The 22,456-nt window shown below is 41.0% G+C and overlaps 5 protein-coding genes across 10 annotated transcripts; 1 reads left to right on the top strand and 4 right to left on the bottom strand.

The window, feature by feature from the left end:
• Positions 1-12: 12 nt before the first annotated feature.
• LOC104812210 (serine/threonine protein phosphatase 2A 55 kDa regulatory subunit B beta isoform) lies at positions 13-5,340 on the bottom strand. 6 transcript variants are annotated; one of them, XM_010539248.1, is made up of 15 exons: positions 4,913-5,340; positions 3,862-3,965; positions 3,670-3,765; positions 3,463-3,582; positions 3,013-3,213; positions 2,515-2,606; positions 2,166-2,284; positions 1,745-1,868; positions 1,412-1,535; positions 1,067-1,135; positions 879-970; positions 723-800; positions 570-637; positions 321-474; positions 13-227 (listed from the first exon to the last, which is right to left on the bottom strand). In XM_010539248.1, exons 1-14 carry the CDS (start codon positions 5,022-5,024, stop codon positions 338-340), a joined length of 1,536 nt encoding a protein of 511 aa, XP_010537550.1. In that variant the 5' UTR covers positions 5,025-5,340; the 3' UTR covers positions 13-227; positions 321-337. The 6 variants fall into 6 exon arrangements, with proteins under 6 accessions (XP_010537550.1, XP_010537552.1, XP_010537551.1 ...); XM_010539250.1 differs by having other exon boundaries at positions 13-242; positions 337-474; XM_010539249.1 differs by having other exon boundaries at positions 337-474.
• A 3,553-nt stretch (positions 5,341-8,893) lies between these two features.
• On the top strand, positions 8,894-10,203 carry LOC104812208 (ESCRT-related protein CHMP1B). Its single transcript, XM_010539245.2, has 2 exons — positions 8,894-9,397; positions 9,715-10,203. Exons 1-2 carry the CDS (start codon positions 9,073-9,075, stop codon positions 9,999-10,001), a joined length of 612 nt encoding a protein of 203 aa, XP_010537547.1. The 5' UTR covers positions 8,894-9,072; the 3' UTR covers positions 10,002-10,203.
• LOC104812209 (jacalin-related lectin 19) lies at positions 10,094-11,213 on the bottom strand. Its single transcript, XM_019202318.1, is given in 4 exon segments — positions 10,094-10,622; positions 10,625-10,704; positions 10,771-11,006; positions 11,085-11,213. Coding segments are annotated over 4 exon segments (561 nt in total). The 5' UTR covers positions 11,088-11,213; the 3' UTR covers positions 10,094-10,380.
• A 102-nt stretch (positions 11,214-11,315) lies between these two features.
• Positions 11,316-14,233, bottom strand: LOC104812207 ((R)-mandelonitrile lyase-like). Its single transcript, XM_010539244.2, has 2 exons — positions 13,647-14,233; positions 11,316-13,135 (listed from the first exon to the last, which is right to left on the bottom strand). Exons 1-2 carry the CDS (start codon positions 13,753-13,755, stop codon positions 11,571-11,573), a joined length of 1,674 nt encoding a protein of 557 aa, XP_010537546.1. The 5' UTR covers positions 13,756-14,233; the 3' UTR covers positions 11,316-11,570.
• A 68-nt stretch (positions 14,234-14,301) lies between these two features.
• On the bottom strand, positions 14,302-22,405 carry LOC104812205 (cleavage stimulation factor subunit 77). Its single transcript, XM_010539243.1, has 22 exons — positions 22,214-22,405; positions 22,037-22,099; positions 21,815-21,924; positions 20,883-20,983; positions 20,093-20,154; positions 19,867-20,007; positions 19,596-19,724; positions 19,321-19,367; positions 18,874-18,937; positions 18,586-18,706; positions 18,287-18,345; positions 18,134-18,196; positions 17,729-17,869; positions 17,090-17,154; positions 16,598-16,694; positions 16,070-16,129; positions 15,739-15,891; positions 15,485-15,551; positions 15,320-15,397; positions 15,046-15,210; positions 14,735-14,947; positions 14,302-14,658 (listed from the first exon to the last, which is right to left on the bottom strand). Exons 1-22 carry the CDS (start codon positions 22,265-22,267, stop codon positions 14,489-14,491), a joined length of 2,223 nt encoding a protein of 740 aa, XP_010537545.1. The 5' UTR covers positions 22,268-22,405; the 3' UTR covers positions 14,302-14,488.
• Positions 22,406-22,456: the final 51 nt, after the last annotated feature.

Genomic DNA, 22,456 nt, shown 5'->3' with positions numbered 1-22,456 from the left:
GGAGAGGGGGGGGGGGGGGGGGAGCGGACGAATCTTGCCTCATCGGGGGAAAGGTGAACCACTGTCCTCGTTGGATCACGGTTTGGACAGTCATGGCTTTCTTCTCTGGTCACCGGGACAACCTCTTCTCTTACAACATCTTCTGGTTACAGGACTTAGAAAGAGTGCACCGTACATCCCGCCCCGTCCGTACGTAGTTTGGTTGATGCACGAAATGTGTAGCTTCACTGTTTTTCAAAACTCTTTTTTTAGTTTTCAAGGGTAAAAACCAACAAAAAAAGCAAAGATTAGAACAAAGGATGCAACAAAAGCAGATCAACCTTTGGGGTTCTTCACCTCATGCGTAGTACATGTACAAGCTGTTTGCAGCAGCACAGGCGACGGAATTCTCTGTCGGGTGCCAGGCCAAATGCAGCAGCTTCGTCGTGAAATCGAACGAATTCCCGTTTCCATCCGACCCAGGGCTCTCTGATCCTGTGTTTCATCGATCATTCCATACATAACTGAGTTTAGAAACAAAAACTACCGAGCTTTCGGATTTTGATGGATGCAGTTTTCGGAGTACTAACCCCGTCTCACTACGCGTGTTATACTGCTGAGGGATCTTGAAGGTCTTGAAGGTGTTTGAACCTGCCTCCTATAAACACATTTTTGCACAAGTTTTGCTTGTTCAGTTCCATAACTATTAGTGTCTGTGGAGATATCGTCATTTTGTAACGTACCTCATCGGGTTTTTGCTGGCTTCCAACGTTGTGGCTTCAGTAATTCCAGGAGCAACTCCAAATACACGGAATAAATTGCTGGTCCACACAAATATTTAGGATAATACTATGTCATTTTCCATCTCACGTGAATGGGAAAGCATTACAAAAACAAACCTGTAAGAACCCGTTGCTACCCGCGATCCATCACCACTTAGGCAACACTCAAATTTATCAAAGATTGAGTCATTTTCATATAAATCACAGAGCTGCAACAACGCAAAAAAATAAAAATAAAAAAAATTCCATGATTAGACTTTGAAGAAAACATCATAGGCATGAGAATGCCAGAGACAGAAACTCACCTTTGGTCTCAAGTGTTCATGAACCTGGTAGGTTGCAACAGGACCCGAGTCCATATTTATGTCCCACAGCTGAAAATTTGCAAGGGGAAGAAATCAGAAAGAATTGAAAGACTATATAGATATGTATTCAAAACGATCCAAACGTAACATCCAGAGAAGATGGTAATAAATAACACAGAAAAATGGATAGTTTACTGAAATTTGATGTCAATAAAAGAGAAAACACAGCAAGAACTTAAGCGAGATGAAAGAATTGTCAGACAATATGCACAGAGACATGTATGTAATGATGGCCCGTGTTTTGAAAACTTTAAGCAGTCGCAAGGGGATTTCTAATTGTCAAACCTTGAGCGTCATGTAATCACGACTTAGTATGTATCGTCCATCCTTTGAGAATTTAATATCTGAGATGGAGGCAATTATCTCTGTGAAAAATGATCTTGAACCAGGTGCTTCTGGCTCTTCAAATCTGTGATAAAAAAACAATAGTCCAATCTGAAATAGTTACTATACATATAGACAAGATAAAGTAATGATTGAAATCAAATTCCACTTATTTGTCGTCTCTCATACAAGCAAGAGCCACGTCTGTATTCAATAGAATCCAGATCATTCACCATTGCTGCTTTGAATATCCAACATGATGAAAGGAAACCACAGAAAAGGATTACAACTTACAATTTGGAATGAGTATCACACAAAGCTGATTGCCGCAGATCAATAAGACGAATGGATCCTTTAGAACTGCTATAAGCAAGCACATTACAATGGATAGGATGGAACTCGGCTGACGTGATAACCTCTGCAGTAATATATCATACTTAGTATTATTACGCTCATATAATACTAGAAAAAGAGTAAAAACAAACCCCCCTCGGTTATGTAGATTGTGTCTTAGTTTGACTAACAATAGGATCAAAGAAACCAAGAGAGGCAGGTTTGGAAAAGAAAAACAGAAGCTCTAGAGTTTATGGAAGGCCAAACTGCCCAGTCAGTTAAAACATTCAATGTACATGTAAAATATAGATCGCTGCTAACATATGTTAATACAGCTCCAGACAAGCTTTTGGAACAAAAAGGAAAGGAAGAAACCATATACCAGTCAGGTCCTCCATGTTTGCAGGTTTAACATCAACAATATTGAAGCTCTGGTTGCTGATTCCCAAATTCCAGAGATTTACTCGCAGATCATCCGCTGAAATAAATGTTTCTCCATCACTGCAACATCATGGAAGAAAATCTTTTCACCGGGAACAAAAAGATGCACAAGTAGCGAAATTCAGGATAAGATACAAAATTCCACACAAATATTAGTCACAAAAAAAAATTATAAGAAGATATTTCTACAACTCTACAATCAATATGCTTCCGTTCTAACAATTTCCTTAATAATTTTGCAATTGAGTAGCAGTGGATTTTTCTCTAAGGAAAGGAAAGTCAAGGAGTACCTGCTGTTTGAGATCGAATTGATATGATAATCATGAGCATGAGTATAAACTCTTCGGCATCTAGCCACAATGCTGGCTTCCTGGCTAGTTACCTAATTATCACAGAGGCATGCATTAGTCCAAATAAATGATTGATAGGTTAATATATGGCATTAAGCTAGTACTAGGCTCAATAAATAAAGACAAAAAAAATACAGGACACCTAAGAAACTTTCAATAATCTTCTCAAACCAACCAGCCACGATGATGTAGGGTTCATCATATGAAAGTCTACTGGAAGGTAAATGTTGCAAGTTCTATTCTAGGTGGCGGAAATATCAAATAGATATTGAATCAACCTTTCAAACTGAGAGGAATACCAAAGAGATGGCATGAGAATAGTGAATAGATTGGACACTCTAAACAGTTATCTTGTTCTCAGAACCTTGATACTAAGACACTGTCATTTCCAACAAAGAACCAAATAAAAAAGGAAAGAGATACTGCATTGAGTACAACTACCACAGGCAAATGCAGAGACGGAAATCCTCCTGGAGGGAAAGAAAAGTCATTGCTCAGGTAATTATGTGTTCCATCCGCATAGAGTCCATTAGCAACGGACTGGGATGGGCTACTTGAACTTGTTAGACAGCCATTTCCTACAGCCTTAGATGGATCGACATTCATATCACAAACTTTCTTGATCTTCTTCTCTTGGACCTGTTTCATTTGAAAGTAAGAAAAAAGCAGAAGGAAAAAACCAACAAAAAGAAGAGGAAACTAATCCTTTTTTATTGAAATGCAAGAAACAAGGAGAACCAATTTCGAGACCAGCCATATATATTTCACAATATAGTCAACATCTGAATACCAGAGTAAAAAAGCGAAATATGACAGGCAAGCAAGCTCATCATTACAAAGGTCTTAAACCCTTTTTAGCCAAGATGAGAGTATCATGTTTCTTTTCACCTTCCAGAATTTTATCGTCTTATCATTTGTCGAAAGAAGAAACAATGCGCCATTTGCTGGCTGACACCATCTGATTTTGTTGATTTTCTCTTCTATCTCCAAACTCTTGAGATAGTCAAACTGAAAGAGAATGGAAAGCAAGGTCATTTCAAGCACAAGTGACAGTCACCGGCGAAGCAAAGTCTGGTGAAAATTTTTAATGAATACCTCGGGTTCGTGACTCTGGAACTCTGTTTTATATCGAAACTCAGGATGTTTAACAGCATAATCAGCTCTCTCAAGATCCCTTCTGGATCCGCCATGCTATAAATAACAGTAAAAAAAGGATTGCTTTACAACCAAAAAAACAAATGCCAAAAGAAAATCCAAGTAAAGCTTGTATTATACAAAGGAACGCACATCTTTCGCATCTGTCCTCTCAAAAAGAACCACTCGGCCCCCACGATCACCAGTTGCAAGGTGATCTCCACTTTTATTGAATTCAATGGCTGAAATTATATCAACTGGGGAAGAAAATAAAACAGACAGAATTGTTATCCATCTTGTGTAAGAACTATAGATTGAAGGCTAAACATGGTTAAAAATTTAGGATGCAATAGGCATGTTTCTTCAACTGATAAAAACAAGTCGTTCATACATGCTACCCAAGGTAAATTGCGAAGGCAGACAAGTGGAATGGATTTGCACAGTGAAAAGCTTAATGTTCGGATGCACTTAAAAAAGGAAGAATGATGAAGAATTTGAACGAATATTTCCTAGTTCCATGGCACGCCTCGACAACACCATCGAACAATGTTTACACCAGATTGACAAATTCATCAGAGGAAATTTCGCTAATGTGCTAATAGTTTCCAAAATTAAGAATTGAAAGCATAAGTGCATAACATTTCTGGCTTTTTCAGGGAGAGCTAGTTTCATCATGTTCTAAGAACGGATGTCTGTACAGAAATGAAAGGCTCACCAGTCAGAAGAAACCATCTACTGCGCCAACTCAATATTGTAAATTGCAAGACACATCCTAAGCCAACTTCCAATGGTCGGGAAAAAAAAACTTAGACTCACCTTCTAGGGATTCAAAAGAATAGAATCACTCATGCAAGGTAGAAGGTGTACATAAAACGAGATCCTTTAGCCTCACAATGTTCATCTGAATGTATTGCAATGCTGAGTACCCTGCCTATAGGACCCAACTATACTTCCAAGAACACAAATCTTAGCTACCTCCACTACCAATGACTCAGAAACTCTACTATCACTGAAATCGAAACCCCGTAATCGAAGCCACGGATTCATCATTGGCCCACTCAACAGTAGAATATTTTCTCACTAATCCATGAACGAGATCCAAACCACAAATCAAACCCATGTTCCAATCATATCGTTCGGATCTAATGAACAGGAGAAGAAAAGCTTATCACCGCACTCTATCACGCAAATACCGAGAGATTACCTTCCTGAACTTCTTCTCCGGCGGTTCGCTCGCCGAAGACCTGAGAGAATCTCCACTCCAATGGCGGAGGCGGCCCGCTTCCTTGGGAGGTGGCGGCATCACCGCCGTTCATTTTGTCCGAAGATTAATCCCAGAAAAAATAACTAAAAAATGGAATCCGAGCTTCGAGAAGAGAAATCCGAGCTTCCAAATCTCAATCACAGAATCGGAGATCGCATCATCGCCATAACAATCCTCTTCAATTCACATTCCATCATTCCACCGTGATCATGGTTTTCGCCGATTGAAGAAGCCTTGATCAATGAATGATGAATGATGACAAATTTTTTGCCCCCTTTTCTTTCTCTCTCTAAAAAAATGGAATTCTCAAATTCTCTCTCTAGAAAATTAAGAACCGGGGAGAGGAACCTCTTTATGCTCTATTTTTTTTTTCAGGGACCAAAATGGGCTGAACACAAATCATATACTTATGTCTAATACTTAAATGTTTTTGTCCTGATATTAAGTATTTGTCTCAGTTTCAGGTTTCAGTAACAGGTGGCTGCTAGTGGTTGGTGACATTTTATTGCGCATTTATATAATTGGCTTAATGCGGAGGTGCGGTTTATATTATATTTAAAATAAATTGATAGTATTCTTTTTCTTCGTCTAACTATTATTTTTAATTTTAAATTGTTTTTGTCAACTTAAACAATTTGTTTTTGTCCTAGCTGAACTAAATGTCACCTTCCCTAAATGAATTTTTAGAGTAAACAAATAAGATTTAATTGAAGAAAACACATTCTAAGTTTTGAAGTTAGAAATAAATAAATAAATAATTATGGAGTTTACTTTGGTAATTTACATACGGATATTTCTCTAAGAAGATCAACGACAGCAGCTTCTTTGGAAATGGGCTTCCCTCTCAGGTTCATTGACGGTTGTCGACTTGCCGGGTGAGTCGCAATTCTGCATTACCAAAACAATCTCGACTAATCCGCGAGTTTGTCGTAATAGTAAGTCGAGAAATTCAGCCTAAACTTTGCCGAAATCGAATCATCGAGACAGGCAGCTCCACGCTACTCTTTACTATGATTTCTTTGAGAAACGATCTCACCAGATATGGTTATCAAAATTCAAGAACTGCTTTAGAATATATGTCATGAGTTGTGTAACGTTTTTTACCGAGCTTGTTTGAGCGCATTGTATCAAAAAAGCTGTCACCTTTTGATGTTCTAAGTCCGTTTTCGCAACGGAGTATATGCGAAAGAAATGAATGACTAGGAGACACTATCTCGATCGGGAATAAGACGAGAGCCCGAATTTCATAAGCAGTAAGCACATATGCTCAATGAGAGAACTGCTGCCAGCCCGGGTGCTATTTTCCACTTTCCTTACCGAACGTAAAAGCATACCAAGGGTGTCGGAGTTTGTGCATATTGACATATGGCCGAAACCCACAACCGACAAGGAGGTCGATATACAACAAGACAACAAGATGGCACATAACAAACATCCATACACCATACCACTCAATGTCGAGAAACTTGAACTATTTCCATTATCGGATTAACAGATGAGCAGATGGTTTATCCGTCAAGTACCCGACATATACGTTTAACCAGGCCTTCTCAATTTAACTTCAGATATGATCACGATTTCTGAATCTTTCTTTTTTCTTCTAGAAGTGGTTTTGGATTATGATTACGATTTCTGAATATTTCCTTTTTCTTATTCTTCCTGAAAAAAATAGGAGGGATTTTGGATTATGATTGCCATTTCACTTCTGAAACTTTCTTTTTCTTCTTCTTCTTCTTGAAAATAGAAGTGTGGTTTTGGATTCTGATCACAATTTCTGAAACTTTCCTTTTCCATTGCGTTCAATGATTCTCGAATTCTTTAAGACCAGGTAAATATGAATATGTGGCGATCATACGTTTAATCACAATGCGAACGATGAATGAAGATGAGCCCCAAGTGGCGGGAAAGGCGCCGCCGCCTTCGGCTTCTCGGTCGGCCATAGCGTCGCTGGAGGAGCTGAGAATTGAAGCAACAGTAAAGGAGATTCTCACACCGTTTATGGCGAGATTGGATCAATTTCTCACTGCCCAAGAAACCCTGACTAGGGTTTCGAACGTTGCGGCGATGCACAAGCAGCCTGCAACGAGGGAACCAGCGACATCCAGGGATGCGCTTTGGGACACGTGTGATCGGAACGAGGTCTCGGCAACAGCGGTTCTGCGGCCCGAACTGGAGCAGCACGAGGGGTGCAGTCGGGAAACGCCCGCGGACAGCCAGACAGCAGCTGCAGCAACCGACAGAACCGAGGCAATGAGAAGTATAAAACTACGGTCGGAGGCTCAAGCCTCGTTCACAACATACTGCCGATCAGAGGGCGTTAGCTCACGGTTCGACCTCATGGAAACCCTAGCGATCAAGCCGCTAGCGATCGAACAACCGGGGATAGACACGCTCAATAAGATCGAGATGCACATCATAACCAAGAAACACGAGGAGGTGCAAACCCTAGTTAGCACGAAGAGGGCGATTATGTGTGGTCTACCAGCATCTCGACAGTCTACGATCAAGGATCAAAGCTTGGGAACGAAGGTCAAGGAAGAACAAGAACGAGAAAACGCGCCACATAAGGACACGCCAAAGGACTTAACTTGGGCCAAACAAAACCGAGTCCAAGCCCGAGATCCACCACCATTAGGAGGAGTCAAGACCCGGGCACAATTAAATAGCCTGACAACCGAACCAAAGACTCAAGTGCGTCGGTCGGATCGCGTCAGGGCACAGAGGGAAGACGGGCGACAGTCTATAAGGAGCGGCAAAGAGACAGTTGGCGAGGCGATAGATGATAAGTTGGATAGGATAGTAGATGAACAAGGAGGTATCAGTACGCGGAGACGTTCAACTTCGGCATATTTGACATTACTACGTCTCGTCGCCATTCCCAAGGACGGAATCCGGAACAATAGAGACTTGTCGATGATTCTTAACGTATTGCTGAATACTAAATCTTGATCAGTATTGCAAGCAGTGTTCGGAAGGAAAGGATTACAACTGATGCAAGAAATCACCAAACATCACATGGGAAACTGTAAGAAGGCCCCAGTAATCAGAAAACTGCTAAAGGTTTTGGTTTTTCTGGCATCAAGAGAGATCCTTACGTTGGAGCAAATTCTTGGAAGAAGCTTCAAGGATATGATGTCGTTGCTAGCAGGGCATAAAGATAGACAGGTGCAGAAAAGCGCACGAAATTTCATCCAACCATGGATTCCGAAATCACTCAGAGGGTCGAAGGGGAATGGCGGCAACCCGTTGGACATTCGGCCAGTTCCGCAAGAACAGGAAGAGTGTCCGGACAAGAAGAGTGTTGTGTTGCGTGGATGTATTACGAGGGGGCGTAAAAGAGCGAGGGAGTTGGAAGAATCATCGGAAGACGAAGAGAAGAAGCGAAGGAATCCAAGGCTGGTGGGAAAATCTCCAACTTCACGTTGAAGATGTACGGTCAAATTCAGAAAAAGAAAGAAAAAAGATGTACGGTCAAATACAATGTTGGATTTTTTATTCAGTTAATTGGGTTTGTATGTTATTTGTTCACTTGGGCTTGGGCCCAAAGGTCAAAGCCCTAGAGCAGCCCTAGTGTAATTTCCCTATTAAATGTATTTTCAATAATTCACTTTAAGGAAAAAAAAAAAAAGATGGATACGACCAGAAAAAAAAAGTTAATATTTGGTTATAATATTTAACATGATTTACCTTATCAATCCTATATCTAAGTCAAATTTGGTTATAGTTTCGGTCACCCCTAGTTACAAATATATACGTAATTTAATCAAATCCATAATGTTTCTAACAACAAATTTGATGGAAAGATATACTAAATTACAACGAATTTATGTTTTTATTATAAAGTCAATCAGAATCATATTTGTGTGTGTGTGTGTGTCTAATTACAATTCATGTAAAGCTTCCGTTGATATTTGTCGGCTCAGACAATTCTTTAGTTTTTTCCCCTCTCTCTCTCTCCGACGCTGAAAAAACACGCGTGAAAGATCAGATTTTTCCCCAAATTCCACAAAACCCTAGATTCCCCATCTTTCAAATTCCTCCAATAAGATCAACCGATCGAATTCCGAAGAAGATCAAGCGTTTAATTGATCTCGATCGACATGGGTAACACCGATAAGCTGATGAACCAGATATTCGATCTGAAATTCACGTCGAAGTCGCTGCAGAGGCAAGCGAGGAAGTGCGAGAAGGAGGAGAAGGCCGAGAAGCTCAAGGTGAAGAAGGCCATCGAGAAGGGCAACATGGATGGTGCCCGAATCTACGCCGAGAACGCCATCCGCAAGCGCAGCGAGCAGATGAACTACCTCCGCCTCGCGTCGCGCCTCGACGCCGTCGTCGCTCGCCTCGACACCCAGGCCAAGATGTCCACCATCACCAAGTCCATGACCAACATCGTCAAATCCCTCGAATCTTCCCTCGCCACAGGTACTCTTATCGTCATATTTACGTTGACCCACTCCGATACCTTCTTCCACGATCTGTTTGTTCTCTGACATCAACGAATTGGTATGATTTTTTCGTTTGTACGTTAGTTTGTGATCTCCTAAGTCTTAATCAAGTTTAAAATTCGAAGCTTTTTTCCCCAGTTGATGATACATTGGGTGTGATTGAATGAATCTCGATGTCTCAGAATGGGTCTCTGCCTAGTGGTGGTGTTTATTCTATGTTTTGCTTGATCGTGAAAACATAACGTTCTTCCTAGTTCTGCGTTTGCTTCTCAAATGATTTGATCCTTGGAACAGGCAACCTGCAGAAGATGTCAGAGACAATGGATCAGTTTGAGAAACAGTTTGTGAACATGGAGGTCCAGGCAGAGTTCATGGAGAATGCAATGGCTGGGTCTACTTCGTTGTCCACTCCAGAAGGCGAGGTCAACAGCTTGATGCAACAGGTGGCTGATGATTACGGTCTCGAAGTCTCTGTTGGACTTCCTCAGGCTGCTGGTCATGCCATCCCTACCACCTCTCAGGAGAAAGTTGACGAGGACGATCTTACCAGGCGGCTTGCCGAGCTCAAGGCCAGAGGGTAATAAGCTGTAACCGAGACCAAACAACTGCATGTGGGATTGATTAGCTGTGGTTGTGCATGCATTCTTATCATATCGGTATGCTTATGCTATTATCTTTCAACGTTGCCATATTTCTGTAAGTTGCTCTCTCTGGAGTAGGCTTTGCTTGTATAAAACACAACTGGGTTTACATGTTTGCACTGATGCTTTTGCTGATACATTAGCTCGTGTTTCGAATGTCTGCATATATATATATATATATATATATATATATATATATATATGTATATTACATATATTCATAGACAGACTGAATCAAGCAGCGGAAACACGGAATACATCCTTATTCATATAGATCTAAGTGCTGTATTCTAGGCAGATCGGCATATAGGAGACAGTATCATGTTACATTGCTTGTGAGCCTCTGAATGGTCTTCTGAAGCTTGTGGATGAACTTGGTTGATTTGGGACGTGATAAACGGAACCCAATGGAATCAAGATACTAACCACTCCTTCCATTCAACCCAATGATTCTCCCTCCTTCAACCGAGAAAATGAAGGGTGTTCCTTGTTCCACTCCATAAGTTCCGTACTCTCGTTTGTTGCTCTTGAAAGTCAGTACCCGGATCACGGATGAGCCACGTGAACCACCGGGCAGTAGTATCTGCTCATCGAGATCAAATACTCATCTGGGTATTGCAGCTTTATCTAGAAAAAAGACAAGCTCGGCGAGTTTAGCTTGGTAGCTCAAAGATTAAGCAGAACCATATCGAAACATGGAAACAGGGACTGGTCCTCTGCTGTCTTGTTGCCACCCAAACCACCGTGCTTCTCAGCTCTTACAGATTTACCGTTCTTGTCGTAAACCACGGAGATGGAATCGATGCAGTGGTCATATACAAGTTTAATCTCTCGGACTCCATGGTAGGTTCCATCGTCCCAAGTGGTTCCCCCATTTCCACCCCATGGTCCTACAGATACGCCCATCTTCTTCTGACCCTTCTGTTTCCCATCCTTCTCTCCGTCCTGCAAGATTAGTTACATCCATGGATGAAGAACATCTCTCAAGTGGACAAAAATTACAAGGGCTATTGATCTAAATACCATTTCCTGAGGACCCAATTTGAGATATAATGCAGCTGAAAGGCGTCCCCGAGTGTAAACAGATCAAACGAGAATCGCAAGAATCGAGTATTTGGCTTCACCGTAAAGTTTATAAAGGAGGAGAACCTAACGGGGCATCGGATTCCATCCGAACGCACTATATGGGGTCGAAGGAAGGGTCGGAATCTGTCATAGAACAGATTCCACTAGTGTTCATAGACGCGAAAGGCGAAGAGAAGATAAGATGCATCTCGTGTTCACACATCACACGTCATTTACGTGATCATCGAGGAAGAACAATACAAAACCGTATTCTGCATATCTATGAAAAGTGGAAATGGCGACAGAATCTGTGTCATCAACCTCGATTCTCTTCTGCTCACAATAGCCCGAACGAATCCGATCAAGAAGAAGTACAACCAAAAGAACAGAACTAATGAAAAGAATGATCATCCTATCAATTCCGAGTCCATGCGCTTGCTCGGATCACCTGTATCCCATTCTCTCTCTCTGAATCACCAAACCCATGTACCTTCCAAGCATCATCAACGTGGCTTGAGGGTTGGTTCCGGGGGAGATATTGAACGTCGATCCATCCACCACTCTGAGACCGTCGATTCCAGCCACACGGAAATCCGCATCCACCACTCTCCCCGTCACGCTGCCTCCGTGGTAGTGCCATATCGTGCTCACCGTCTGCCTGCAGAACTCCGACAGCATCTCGTCGTCCGACAGATCCTCGGGCAACGCAGGCCCCACAAACCTGAACCTCCTTACCCCAAACCATTCCCTGAACATGAATTCCTGCATTGCTCGGCTCCTCAGCATCTCCCCTATCTTCCTTGTCCCGTTAACACACCTCTCCAGATCCACCGGATTGCTGAAGTACTTGAACCGGACGATCGGGTTTACCCTCGCATCTGTCGAGGCCAGCCTCAGAGAACCTGCAGATGACGGCCCTGCGATCTTCTCCATTATCGTAGCCACAGGTACATACAGAGGTGGAGACGGAGTCCTGACGAAAACGGAGCGGATAGGCGACACGAACGGGATCACACTAGAGGCAGCTTCGAGAAAAGCTCCGACTTCCGTTATACCCACAACTTGTATCAGCGAACTCTCCAGCGGAACGGGCAGAACGATGGAAATCCCGTTCCTCGGGTTATCGTACAAGTACTCCCCGACGTAGGGTTGGTGAAACGCAATGGGAATACCCCACGAAGAGAGATAACCCCTCGGGCCGATACCGCTAAGGAGAAGCAACTGAGGGCTGCCTAAAGCGCCAGCTGACAGTATCACTTCTCCCTTATCCCTGACCAGCGCGTGATGGTACCGTCCGAGCTGGTCACGGTACACGACCCCAATGGCCGAGACGTTATTAGAACGGGAATCACTGGGGGAAGAAGCCAACAAGACTCTCTCCACTGTGGCGTGAACCGCTACTCTGATATTGGCAGATCTTGCATATCTCAGGAGATCTGCAGAGCTGTGTCTCCTCCCGAATCGATCAAATGTTGATCCTCCGATCTTTGTCCCCACCCGATGTTCCAAGGTATACTCGTTAAAGGGTTGAACTCCGGCCTCGAGCAATGCGTCCCGGACCGCGGTCTGCCACCTCCTGAGACGAGGCCGGAACACAATTGCCCTCTCAACCCAGTCGTAGGACTGGTTCACTGCCCTAAGGTCCCAATTCACGCCAGAGTTCTTGAAAAACTGAATGTCTGCTCGGCTGTAAAACCCAGCGTTAATGGCGCTGCTACCGCCAAGAACTCGGCCTCGGGCGTTAGGGACTCCGTCCTCAGAAGTGAAGGCCTGAGCGGGGGAATCAACGCCGTTAACGTCTATGAGAGTCGACAAGAAACCGTCACGCGACATTAGGTTTGCTCTGTTGTACGGAACACCGCCGCGTTCGAGGAGGAGAACTCGGTAGGACTGAGACAACGTCGCCGCGAGCGGGCAGCCGGCTGTTCCTCCGCCGACGACTATGTAGTCGTAGTAATCCTCCGACGCGAAGTCCGTCGCGTTCGAGACGAAGCGCATGAAACTCGGCGCTGTGACGAAGGAAAAAACATGGGGTGTTGAAGATTTCAGAATAAAACAGAGAATCCGAAGCTAACTTGATGAAGAGCATAGCCTAATTACATCTTATTGAAAGACACCCAGAAATCCGATTCCTATTTTCTTTCATTCTTCGATGAATTTTCTCGCTTTTTCTCAGCGGGCAAACAAGGAAACGAAACAACGAAGATGAAACTGAAGAAAAAGTTCTGTTCTTTTTCCGAAATCTCTGCAGAGACCCATTCCGTTCTCACGCATTTTCTCGGAAGGCCAATAAAACATCAGAAACTTGAAACCCCAGTAAGAGGCTACGAGATTCAAGCAAAAGTTCTTAATTTTCCTGAGAAAGCTCTGTTCTTTATCACTAATCCCAGAAACCCGTTTCCGTTCTCATGCATTTTCCCGAAAAGCAAACAAAACATCAGAAAGTTAATCCCCTAAGTAAATAAACACGAGATTCAAGCAAAATTTCTGAATGTTCCTGAATTTTCTTGGGGAGCTCACCTCGATAAGTGCGTGTCCTCGCATCAGATCGAGAAACAATTCCAAGAAGTGGAAGAAGAAGCACCAAGAATGACTTGCACATGAGCGAAGGGTCGACCCGTTTCTCCATTCTCGAGATCTCTACGGGAATAGATTCTTAGAGAAGAAACAGAATAAAATTTTCTGGGAAAAGAGAATTTTCTCGGAAGGAGAGAAACAGAGTAAGAGAGCCAAAACCCAGAAGACTATTGTTGTCTGTTATACAAACGTTCCCGCTCTCATTCTCATCAACTGTTCTCCAAATCCCACATAATAAATATTAGCCGTCGATGATTTCTCACCCCCAACGGAAATCAACGGCCATCAAGAGAAGTGAGCATTCTCCCTATTACCTAACAGCACCAGATAATCGCCGTCGAAACATTTTGACGGCGGTTAGCAACATAACTCTTGCCGTTAACTCTTCGTTTCGAGTCAACCAAAACTCGCAAAACGACATCGTTTACTATCCAAACCGGTCTCCGGTTTATACGGTCCAATCCGCAGGCATTTTCTTTCAGAGTTTATTTACCCTCTAATTCTTACAAATTCAACCAAAATTTCGAAAATATGTCCATCTTGAACTTTCAGGCACTTTAATTGCCACTTTTAACACTTTAATTTCCAAGATAATGTATTTGTATGGTTATACGAAGAATAGAAACATATATTTGTCCATAAAAAAAGGTTTATTTGATGAGATTAGTACAAAATATAATGTTATCTATCACGAAGTACCAAATAACAGACCGAAGACGCGGACTATGGAATCTCTTCCTGACGTGTTTTCAGGACATGTCGGGAATGTAATGTACCTACGTACTTTAGCCGGTGCTACCAGATAGATCCCCGGAGAAAGCGCTGCCGTAAGATGTAGAACCAGTCTGTGACTGCGACGTGGAGATTCCACGAGCTTTACGCATCTGCCTTAACCGGAAAACATCTGTGGGAAGTGGCTGGCTTTGTACGGTTGATGTATCATCTTCTTCTTGCCCTGTTTCGCAAGACATTAGCATGCAAGCAAACAAATTAGACAACATAATTTGTACACACAATGTGTATGAACTTACTGTCTAAATCCTTTCTCTTTGCAGATCTTCTGTCCCTTGATAATCTTTGAGAGGGACCACCTGGATGAGACCTGGTCGAACCCGAGGTCTCACTTGGATTAGGAGAAGTGTTTGATGGAGTCTTTGCGGAAAATCCAGGCCTCCCCGTCTGATACGTTGGTATGTCACTCTGCAAGCATATCGATAGAACAATGTCCACATTCGGCGTCGGACCTGAAGAATTGATGAACAGTGACCGATTATTGGTTAGAGGTAAACTATTCCGATATGCTTAGTTGTAAGCATGAGTTGGAATCATGCAAAGAGATTACCATCAACAACCGGCAAATTGGCTAGAAACGCGGCCAACGCAGGAGGAGTTGCCTTCGGTATCTCATCAGATCTGCTGGTGGATCCATGAGAAGGCACAGCAGTCACGATACTAGGGGAGGCAGTGGAAGCAATAGGCACCGCTTGCTTAGCCGCCCTAGCAAGCTCTGAAGTTGAAATAATCAGCCAAAAACATAGGGAGCAAGATACATGTAGGAGGGTTAAGGACCACTGGGACAAGAGAGCAGAAACATGTCAGAACTCGGAACCAAATACCTGATTTCTGTGCCGGATCATAAGCAACCATTTGAGATGTGTCTGGATAGATTACTTTCGAGGATGCAGCTCCGGTACCTGTTTGATCGTAAGAAGATGTTCATAATCAGAGATCAGCAAACTCCGTCACAACGGAATTTCCACCAGAAAATTTACGGATCATACCCACAGTTCTGGAACCATTAGGTACATTTGCCTTCTCCACTTTCTTATTCATATTCTTGGCAAGCAACTGCAGCGAATAACCAAGATGGAGTTAACCAAAGCAACGGGGACATATTGATTATTGACTGTAGAATGTATATATAGCCATAAGCAGATAGAACCATTGGCTAGCATGGTACTCGTCAATGCTGACCAAACTAAATGCATCTCAGCAGCTATTCACACCAAGTACAACATGCTGCATGGAAATGTACCTCTTGTCGGGCTAACTGATCAAGATCCTTGGAAGAGCAAGGCAAAAGATCCATGAAACTGTATCGGGAGACAACATCTTGTAGTGAGCTTTCCAGTGAGGACAATCCCTCTTCCCCTATCCTGGAAAGTGCTTCTTTCATTCTCTGCTCAACCTACACAAACATTATAGATCTGATGAAATGTTTTCATAGTAGTGCGACAAGAGGCAGCCACAGATATAAAAGAAGCTTTATTGTGCTTGCATAAACCTCAGAAATATATCAGATATAGAGAAATCAAAATTGAAAGCACACATTATATCAGACATCAAATCAGGTAACGAAAAACTACCTTTAACATGCTAGCCAAATCTCCATATGTTCGCTCAAATTGACAGAATCTTTTCCAGACCTGCAAATGAGAAAACAAGTGAAGCATTGTCCTAGAAAGAATTAAGCACAAGTTTAGAACCCATTCATGTGAACTGACTTTATAAATTCACTCACAACCGTGCAGAAAAGCACAAGTTTAGAACCCATGCATTGTCCTAGAAAGAATTAAGCACAAGTTTAGCATTGTCCTAGTATCAGGCTCTTTCAAGTCGATAGATAGTAACTTCTTCATAAAATGCTTACCAGATTCATCCCCTGTAGATTACATGTTGCTTATATGAAGCAGGCCTTAGCACACAAAGTTTAAGCTTCTGAATTTCAAGCCATTAACTTGTCTAAATAAATTCACTCACAACCGTGCAATAACACAGTTGGTTAGTGATTTGTTAGCAATTTGTTTATTTTCCTTGTATCTCTTTCCATGCATACAAACAAACTTAAACTTTTCTCAAGGCTCAGATAAACTAAAACAACACCTTCAACATACCTCAACAGATTCCTCTGCTGGTAATGTGCTTAATGCCCGCTCGAATAGTGCCCTGATATTTCTGTCATCATTTAACCGAGACAAGAAATCTGCATACCTGAAGTTTGAACCAAAATTGGAAAACTTAAAGCTCTGTTATAAGAATGTTTGGAGAAAACCATGTCCAAAAATACTCAATCTCATATAGCACAAATATCCATCCCAAGAAAAGTCAAATTCGGGCTGAATTGTGTACAAGGAAAATGGGAATGCCAAATAACTTAATCCCACGGACTATAGATACTTCGTAATCAAATACAAAGGCAGGTGGGATGCCAATGACATTTCTTGGTAAATGCCTCGAGCTTCAAATTCAGATTATCACCTCAATCATTAAACCAATTCTGAGTCACCTCATTTTTGTCCATATTAACCATGAGAGAATTTAAAAAATGTCCAATGAAAAAAATATAAACAAAAGAAATTCTTAATAAGGATGGGAGTGACACTCACTCAAGAATGTAAACAGGTTCATTCATATAGCGTTTCAAACCTTCTTCAAAGATGTTGTGTGCAACCTGCATACCAATATAAATATGGAATTTACTGGGGACACTGAAAGGAATACGACATAGGTGGACGCTTTAAAAGTAATCAAAACAATGACAAGTAGCTAAAAAATATAAGAGAAAGAACTAACAGCTGAAAGAGAAGAAGAAGAATGTACAGACAAACATTAAGGCACATCATTTGAATCAAGTTATAAATAGGATAGCATGGCAATGAGCATATATACCTACACCATTAAACTAATTGAAGAGTTTCATAGAGTGAACAACAGCAGTTCATCAACAACCAACAATATTTAAATATTATTTTGATTTCAAACTAGGATACCAGGCTATGTCAAGACAAGATTTAATCATCCTTGTCATCAAATTCTCTTGGATTATAAGAGGCTGAGCGTTAACCATGGTAACAAAAGGAGCCCCCAAGATAAATGCAAGAAGACTATAATACAATCATATGGAAATTTATAACCTTGATCATACACCACTAAATCCTACATACCCCGTTTCTTCATAGCGAGTTTAACATACCGACCAGATCCAACCAAAAAGATAGTGTGGAAAACAAATGCAGGGAAAAAACCTTTGGATCCTTGTCCAGACAAAAGGCCATCATAGCAAAGGCAACATACACATGATATGTGCAGCTGGGAGATTTTCTAGCATCTAAGAAGTACTTGCGAGCTGCTTCAACGCCCTCAGTCCTCCTTAGAAAGCGAAGAAACTACAGAAGGAGAGAAACAGATGAGCATCGGGTGAGCAAAAATATATAAATTTTTCTGAAGCTATTATGGCGTACAGGAGAAAAACAGATAATCAAAAAGAGAAAACAAGCATAGGTAGGCTTCTCATGCTCTGTTTGAATATTAGATCTTTCCAATCATAACATGTTTCCCGAGTTATCCACTAATCCACAAAGGTCAAGAAAACTGTGTATCGACAAGCATGTATTATGGAAAGAAAACAAATAACTCAGGAGAGTTCTTACTTGTATATGTGCCAAAGAGTTTGTGCTAAGCCCCAAAAGACTTTCATATAACTTCTTTGCTGACTGAAAAATAAGACAATATCAGGAATTAGACTAAGAATAAAGGAAAAAGTCAGATGATGAGAAGGTAAGCAAGCAGCCAAAATATAACACCTGGATAGCTCCACGAGATTCCTCCAGCTCAGCATAAGCATATTTCAGCATTTCCGAATCTGACATAAAAGATCAAACAATATAACTCCTAACCTTGGATAAAAACGACGGGCATAGACTCATAACATGTCACACAGCAGAGAGAAATGACTCCTCATGAATTGAACAATGAGAAAATCAGTTAAATCGTAAAATTGACTTAAATGAGGAGGAATCTAAAGTAGCAACGGAAAAATAGTTAAGCCTTGTAAAGTTAATATTCTACAAACATAATGAAACACATGGTAGATAAAGTTTACCCGGCAGAGCATTGAGAGCTCGCTGAAATACTTTGACCGCAGCATCAGCAGAACCACTTTTTATGTGCCACTCAGCATAGTCATACCATACATCAGGGTAGTGATATAAATACATCAGACACTGCAAAAGCAAAAAGTGACAAGCTCCAAATTAAGATAGTACTAAATACTTCACACAACTAGTGTCATGGATGTTGGTCTTTTGCCAATGAGATGGTGAATCAAGATGTGTCTTGACATTAAAATGTGATTTTTTTAGCATGCGCGCCTCACAGAATCGTGGTATACCTGCTCATAAGTGAAAATGATCCGCTTATTTGACAATGTGGCATCGATTCTTTGAGGGTTTCCTCTGAAAAAGAAAAAACTATAGTTAGAATTATGTTACTTTTGGCAGGACTAGTTGAGGATCCAATAATCACTAGTTAAAATATAACCCGGTACTAATAAATTCCAGCTTTCTACAAGTGTGGTCACTGTCAAACAATAACTGGCAAAAAGTCTGAAAGTCTCTCAACTAACCGTTATTGAACCCAACAAAAAAATATTTACCCATGAATAATGTTGCAATATAATAATTTCCAGTATTAAGTCATTCTAGTCACGCAGACCATAGCATACACCATCACAACATATCCAAGGGAGTCCCAAAGGAAAGGTAAATTGATATGCTAAAAGTTTGTTATCACTGATTGGAAACCCAATAGACAAATAAGATGATTGATGACTTCTTACTTTTCAAAGGCTAAAAACTTCTTCCAAGCCATCCACTGAGCTTCTTCCTGTATTCCAAATCATAAAATGGTAAGAGCGTAAGAAAGGGAGCAAATACCGGAAGTTGCATCCCAAAGACATGTGTATGCCTATGTAGATAATATGCGATCTTAAGATGTGAAATTATAGTGTCTGCCTTTTCATAGCCAACTGATGGTTCGATAAATTGGATAAAAAAAAAAGGAAAACAGGTCCCAACAGTTGTGGATGGGGCAAAAGATGTAAAAACTCTTAACCTTGGATGATCCTTTTGGCGGTACAGCAAGCATGTTCCAATCAATTTCGTCAATGTACTTCTTGCGCTCCCTATATACAGCTCTGGCACTGTTAAATTTTGGTTGATGCTCTGATATGAGACCTTTGGCCTGTTTACAGGATATATTAAATTGTCGATCAATTGAATCAGAATCAAACAGATGTTCATACACACCGATAAACATCAAAAGTGTCAGTATAATAAGAACCCAGTAAAATGGAAAAAATGGACATTGTAAAGCAGAGGTTTACCAATTGACGGCTAACAGAATTTTCAAAGTTTTCATAATCTTTCCAAAGTTGCTCAACATGGTGAGTCGGATTTACAATAGCTCTCTGATACACTTTCCGCAGAACAATTTTCCGCTGCGAGTCCTCCTGTGGGCTAGGAACCTGAAATAAAATCTAAGTATTTCATTCTTGGTATCAAGTGATTATCATCAAATAAAAACAAAAACGATTAAATGATATAACAAACCGGGAGAGACTTCAAAAAGGAAATGTACTCCATCCATATAGGCCCGGATGCTATGTCTGTCCCTGGTGATCCAAACATCCAAAATAAGGGCCATCAGCAAAGCCCTTGGTATCAAATGACTTAGCATATACTAGTGGATATCAATGTTATCTATATGATGCCAGCTGATTATTATCAGTTGGTAGAATCATGTACTCTTTAAGCTCGAAAAGAGCTGGAATATTATGCTGATCTTCTCAAACTTTAAGGCAGAGACAACCTATGTGGCTCTATGAATACCACAATTAAAAAACAGGTTATGAAATGCAAATTTGTACAACCCTCGATTTTTAATTTAATTCAAAGGTTATTCCACAGATATTCCAAGAGAACATTCAGATCCTTGACAACTCGTATCAAATTACGAAATCACTAACCCAAATCAGTTATTTCCATCGGCTGATCAAGGCAGCATGGACTAGACAATATAAGGCCAACAAATTCATGAATAGCATGAAACATATATACAGCAAAGATAAAGAAGTAAAGAAACTATATGTGATGAGACAAAATTAAAACCATAAGCAACTAATACTGCAAAGGAAGATAAAACTAAGAGCCTTTGTTAATTTGCATAAATCTTGCATTGGTGACACATAACAATGCTCAAACTCGTATCCTTTACCGATCTGCACCAGAACTACTCCTTTGTTCGAGAAAGAAACTTCCTCCAAATATTGGAAGTACAAGTACATTGAATTAAGATGAAAAATAAACAAGACAGAAGCAACCTCCCAAGAGAGAACCGCACCAATATAATTAAGCATAAACTCAAAAGCCTTTCTGGTCTCTTCTTTGCCCTCTGTTCCCTTCTTGTCATTAACCTTCCTGATGAACCGAATGTAAGATTGCCTAATACAACAGAATGTTTTGAATTAGATTTTTAGGAGTTTGCAATAATTATTTTGGGTTAAGCAATAGAAAGAAATTTAATGATCAAGTAAGAGCAAAGTACAGTCTTCTTCAGATTCTTATCAAGAAAGACAAAAACTCAGGGAGCATTCATCTACTTCAAGACCATGCTTCATCTCACTTAATCATATGAAGAGATTTTTATGTCGCCAACGCTAGCTCAAACAGGAAGAGCTTAATCTAACTTAGAACTAAGTTATATGATATCCACTAAGTTGGACACAGTATGCCTGAACTGAAGCCCATGGAAAACATAATCAACAAGAAAAAAGAAGTTGATTCTAATTCAATAAATAGTCCGTATATTACTTCAACTGTTAGGTAGGGCTGGACTGCAGTTCAATTTATACCTCAATCACTACCATTATCATAAAGCAAAAACTGCTACCTACAACAGAGATAAAATAACACGCAGTAAAAAAAACATGGGACAAATGAAACCATCTATTACTCAATGGGGTGAAATAATAAAAAGGGGCTTCAATTTTCATACCCAGAGAACAGGTAAAAGGCTTAAACTTTGACAGGTGAAAACTTCAAAACTCGGTCATTGTCACAATACAATCTATTTCGCAGAAGGCTGGACACCAAGGCAACACATCAACCCAAGACCAAAAGCCCTTCCCTTTTGCACACGGTTTGAGCTATCCATGTATCAAATCCAACAATATTATGCCAAATACACATGCTGATTTTTTAGTTAAACAAAGAGAGAACACAGAAAGCGATTAGGAGAAAGATATAGCATCGACATGAGACAGCTTATCATACCAGAGAGGAACTTGAAGACAAGTCAATAAACAACGACTAAATATCTGCCTCGTAGCATCGTCGTTGTTCACAGCCATGTGTGCCTCCACATATTGCTTCCAGAATCTTGCCTACAGAAGAACTCGCAATTCAGTAAAAACCCACTTAACAAAATCGGAACTTTCGGTCAAAATCACCGGACAATCCAAAATGGAATAGCAGCGAAGGTTCATGGGAACTCACAGAAGTTGGAAACACAGACAAGAGCTGCTCATATATAGGCGTGGCCTGTGCAATTGGCAAGTGCTAAACAAAAATCCAAAATTTACAAAAGAAATAGAATCAGAAATCTTCTAATGAAACAAGAATCCAAACACATAAAAGAACCAAAAAATTTTGAAACCAGAGAATGATCGATACCAATGCACTCTTCGCCAAAGCCTCCGCCGACCCAACGTTGTACTTATCGGCCATGAATTCCGCCGCCAGATTAACTGGTTGCTCGGTTTCCGCGAAGACGAAGAACGCGAAACCCTAGAAATAGATTCTTCAGTCCTAGGATATGTCGGCTCCGGAGGTATATAACGCCGCCGTGAAGCAGAACGGAGAAGTTCACAGCCACTGCATAGGCGAAGGAAGTACTCCCAGACTCTCCCGAAGCTT

This window comes from Tarenaya hassleriana, unplaced genomic scaffold, assembly GCF_000463585.1.
Source record: "Tarenaya hassleriana unplaced genomic scaffold, ASM46358v1 Cleome2, whole genome shotgun sequence".
In the NCBI taxonomy this organism is placed as follows: Eukaryota; Viridiplantae; Streptophyta; class Magnoliopsida; order Brassicales; family Cleomaceae; genus Tarenaya; species Tarenaya hassleriana.
The sequence above is the reverse complement of the archived record's forward strand: the minus strand, read 5'-3'. Positions and strand labels throughout refer to the sequence as shown.

What these genes read in the sequence shown, in the direction of transcription:
- LOC104812208 (XM_010539245.2), top strand. Translation starts at nt 9,073, where the DNA reads ATGGGTAACACCGATAAGCTGATGAACCAGATATTCGATCTGAAATTC. An exon ending in CGAATCTTCCCTCGCCACAG is followed by an intron (nt 9,398 to 9,714) that starts GTACTCTTATCG and finishes TCCTTGGAACAG; the next exon opens with GCAACCTGCAGAAGATGTCA.
- LOC104812205 (XM_010539243.1), bottom strand. Translation starts at nt 22,267, where the DNA reads ATGGCCGATAAGTACAACGTTGGGTCGGCGGAGGCTTTGGCGAAGAGT. An exon ending in CCTTTTTGAAGTCTCTCCCG is followed by an intron (nt 20,008 to 20,092) that starts GTTTGTTATATC and finishes ATTTTATTTCAG; the next exon opens with GTTCCTAGCCCACAGGAGGA. An exon ending in ATTTGGCTAGCATGTTAAAG is followed by an intron (nt 15,892 to 16,069) that starts GTAGTTTTTCGT and finishes ATGTTTGTGTAG; the next exon opens with GTTGAGCAGAGAATGAAAGA.
- LOC104812207 (XM_010539244.2), bottom strand. Translation starts at nt 13,755, where the DNA reads ATGGAGAAACGGGTCGACCCTTCGCTCATGTGCAAGTCATTCTTGGTG. An exon ending in GAGGACACGCACTTATCGAG is followed by an intron (nt 13,136 to 13,646) that starts GTGAGCTCCCCA and finishes CCTTCGTCACAG; the next exon opens with CGCCGAGTTTCATGCGCTTC.
- LOC104812210 (XM_010539248.1), bottom strand. Translation starts at nt 5,024, where the DNA reads ATGAACGGCGGTGATGCCGCCACCTCCCAAGGAAGCGGGCCGCCTCCG. An exon ending in AGACGATAAAATTCTGGAAG is followed by an intron (nt 3,214 to 3,462) that starts GTGAAAAGAAAC and finishes CAAATGAAACAG; the next exon opens with GTCCAAGAGAAGAAGATCAA. An exon ending in CTCTGCATTTGCCTGTGGTA is followed by an intron (nt 2,607 to 3,012) that starts GTTGTACTCAAT and finishes TGTGATAATTAG; the next exon opens with GTAACTAGCCAGGAAGCCAG.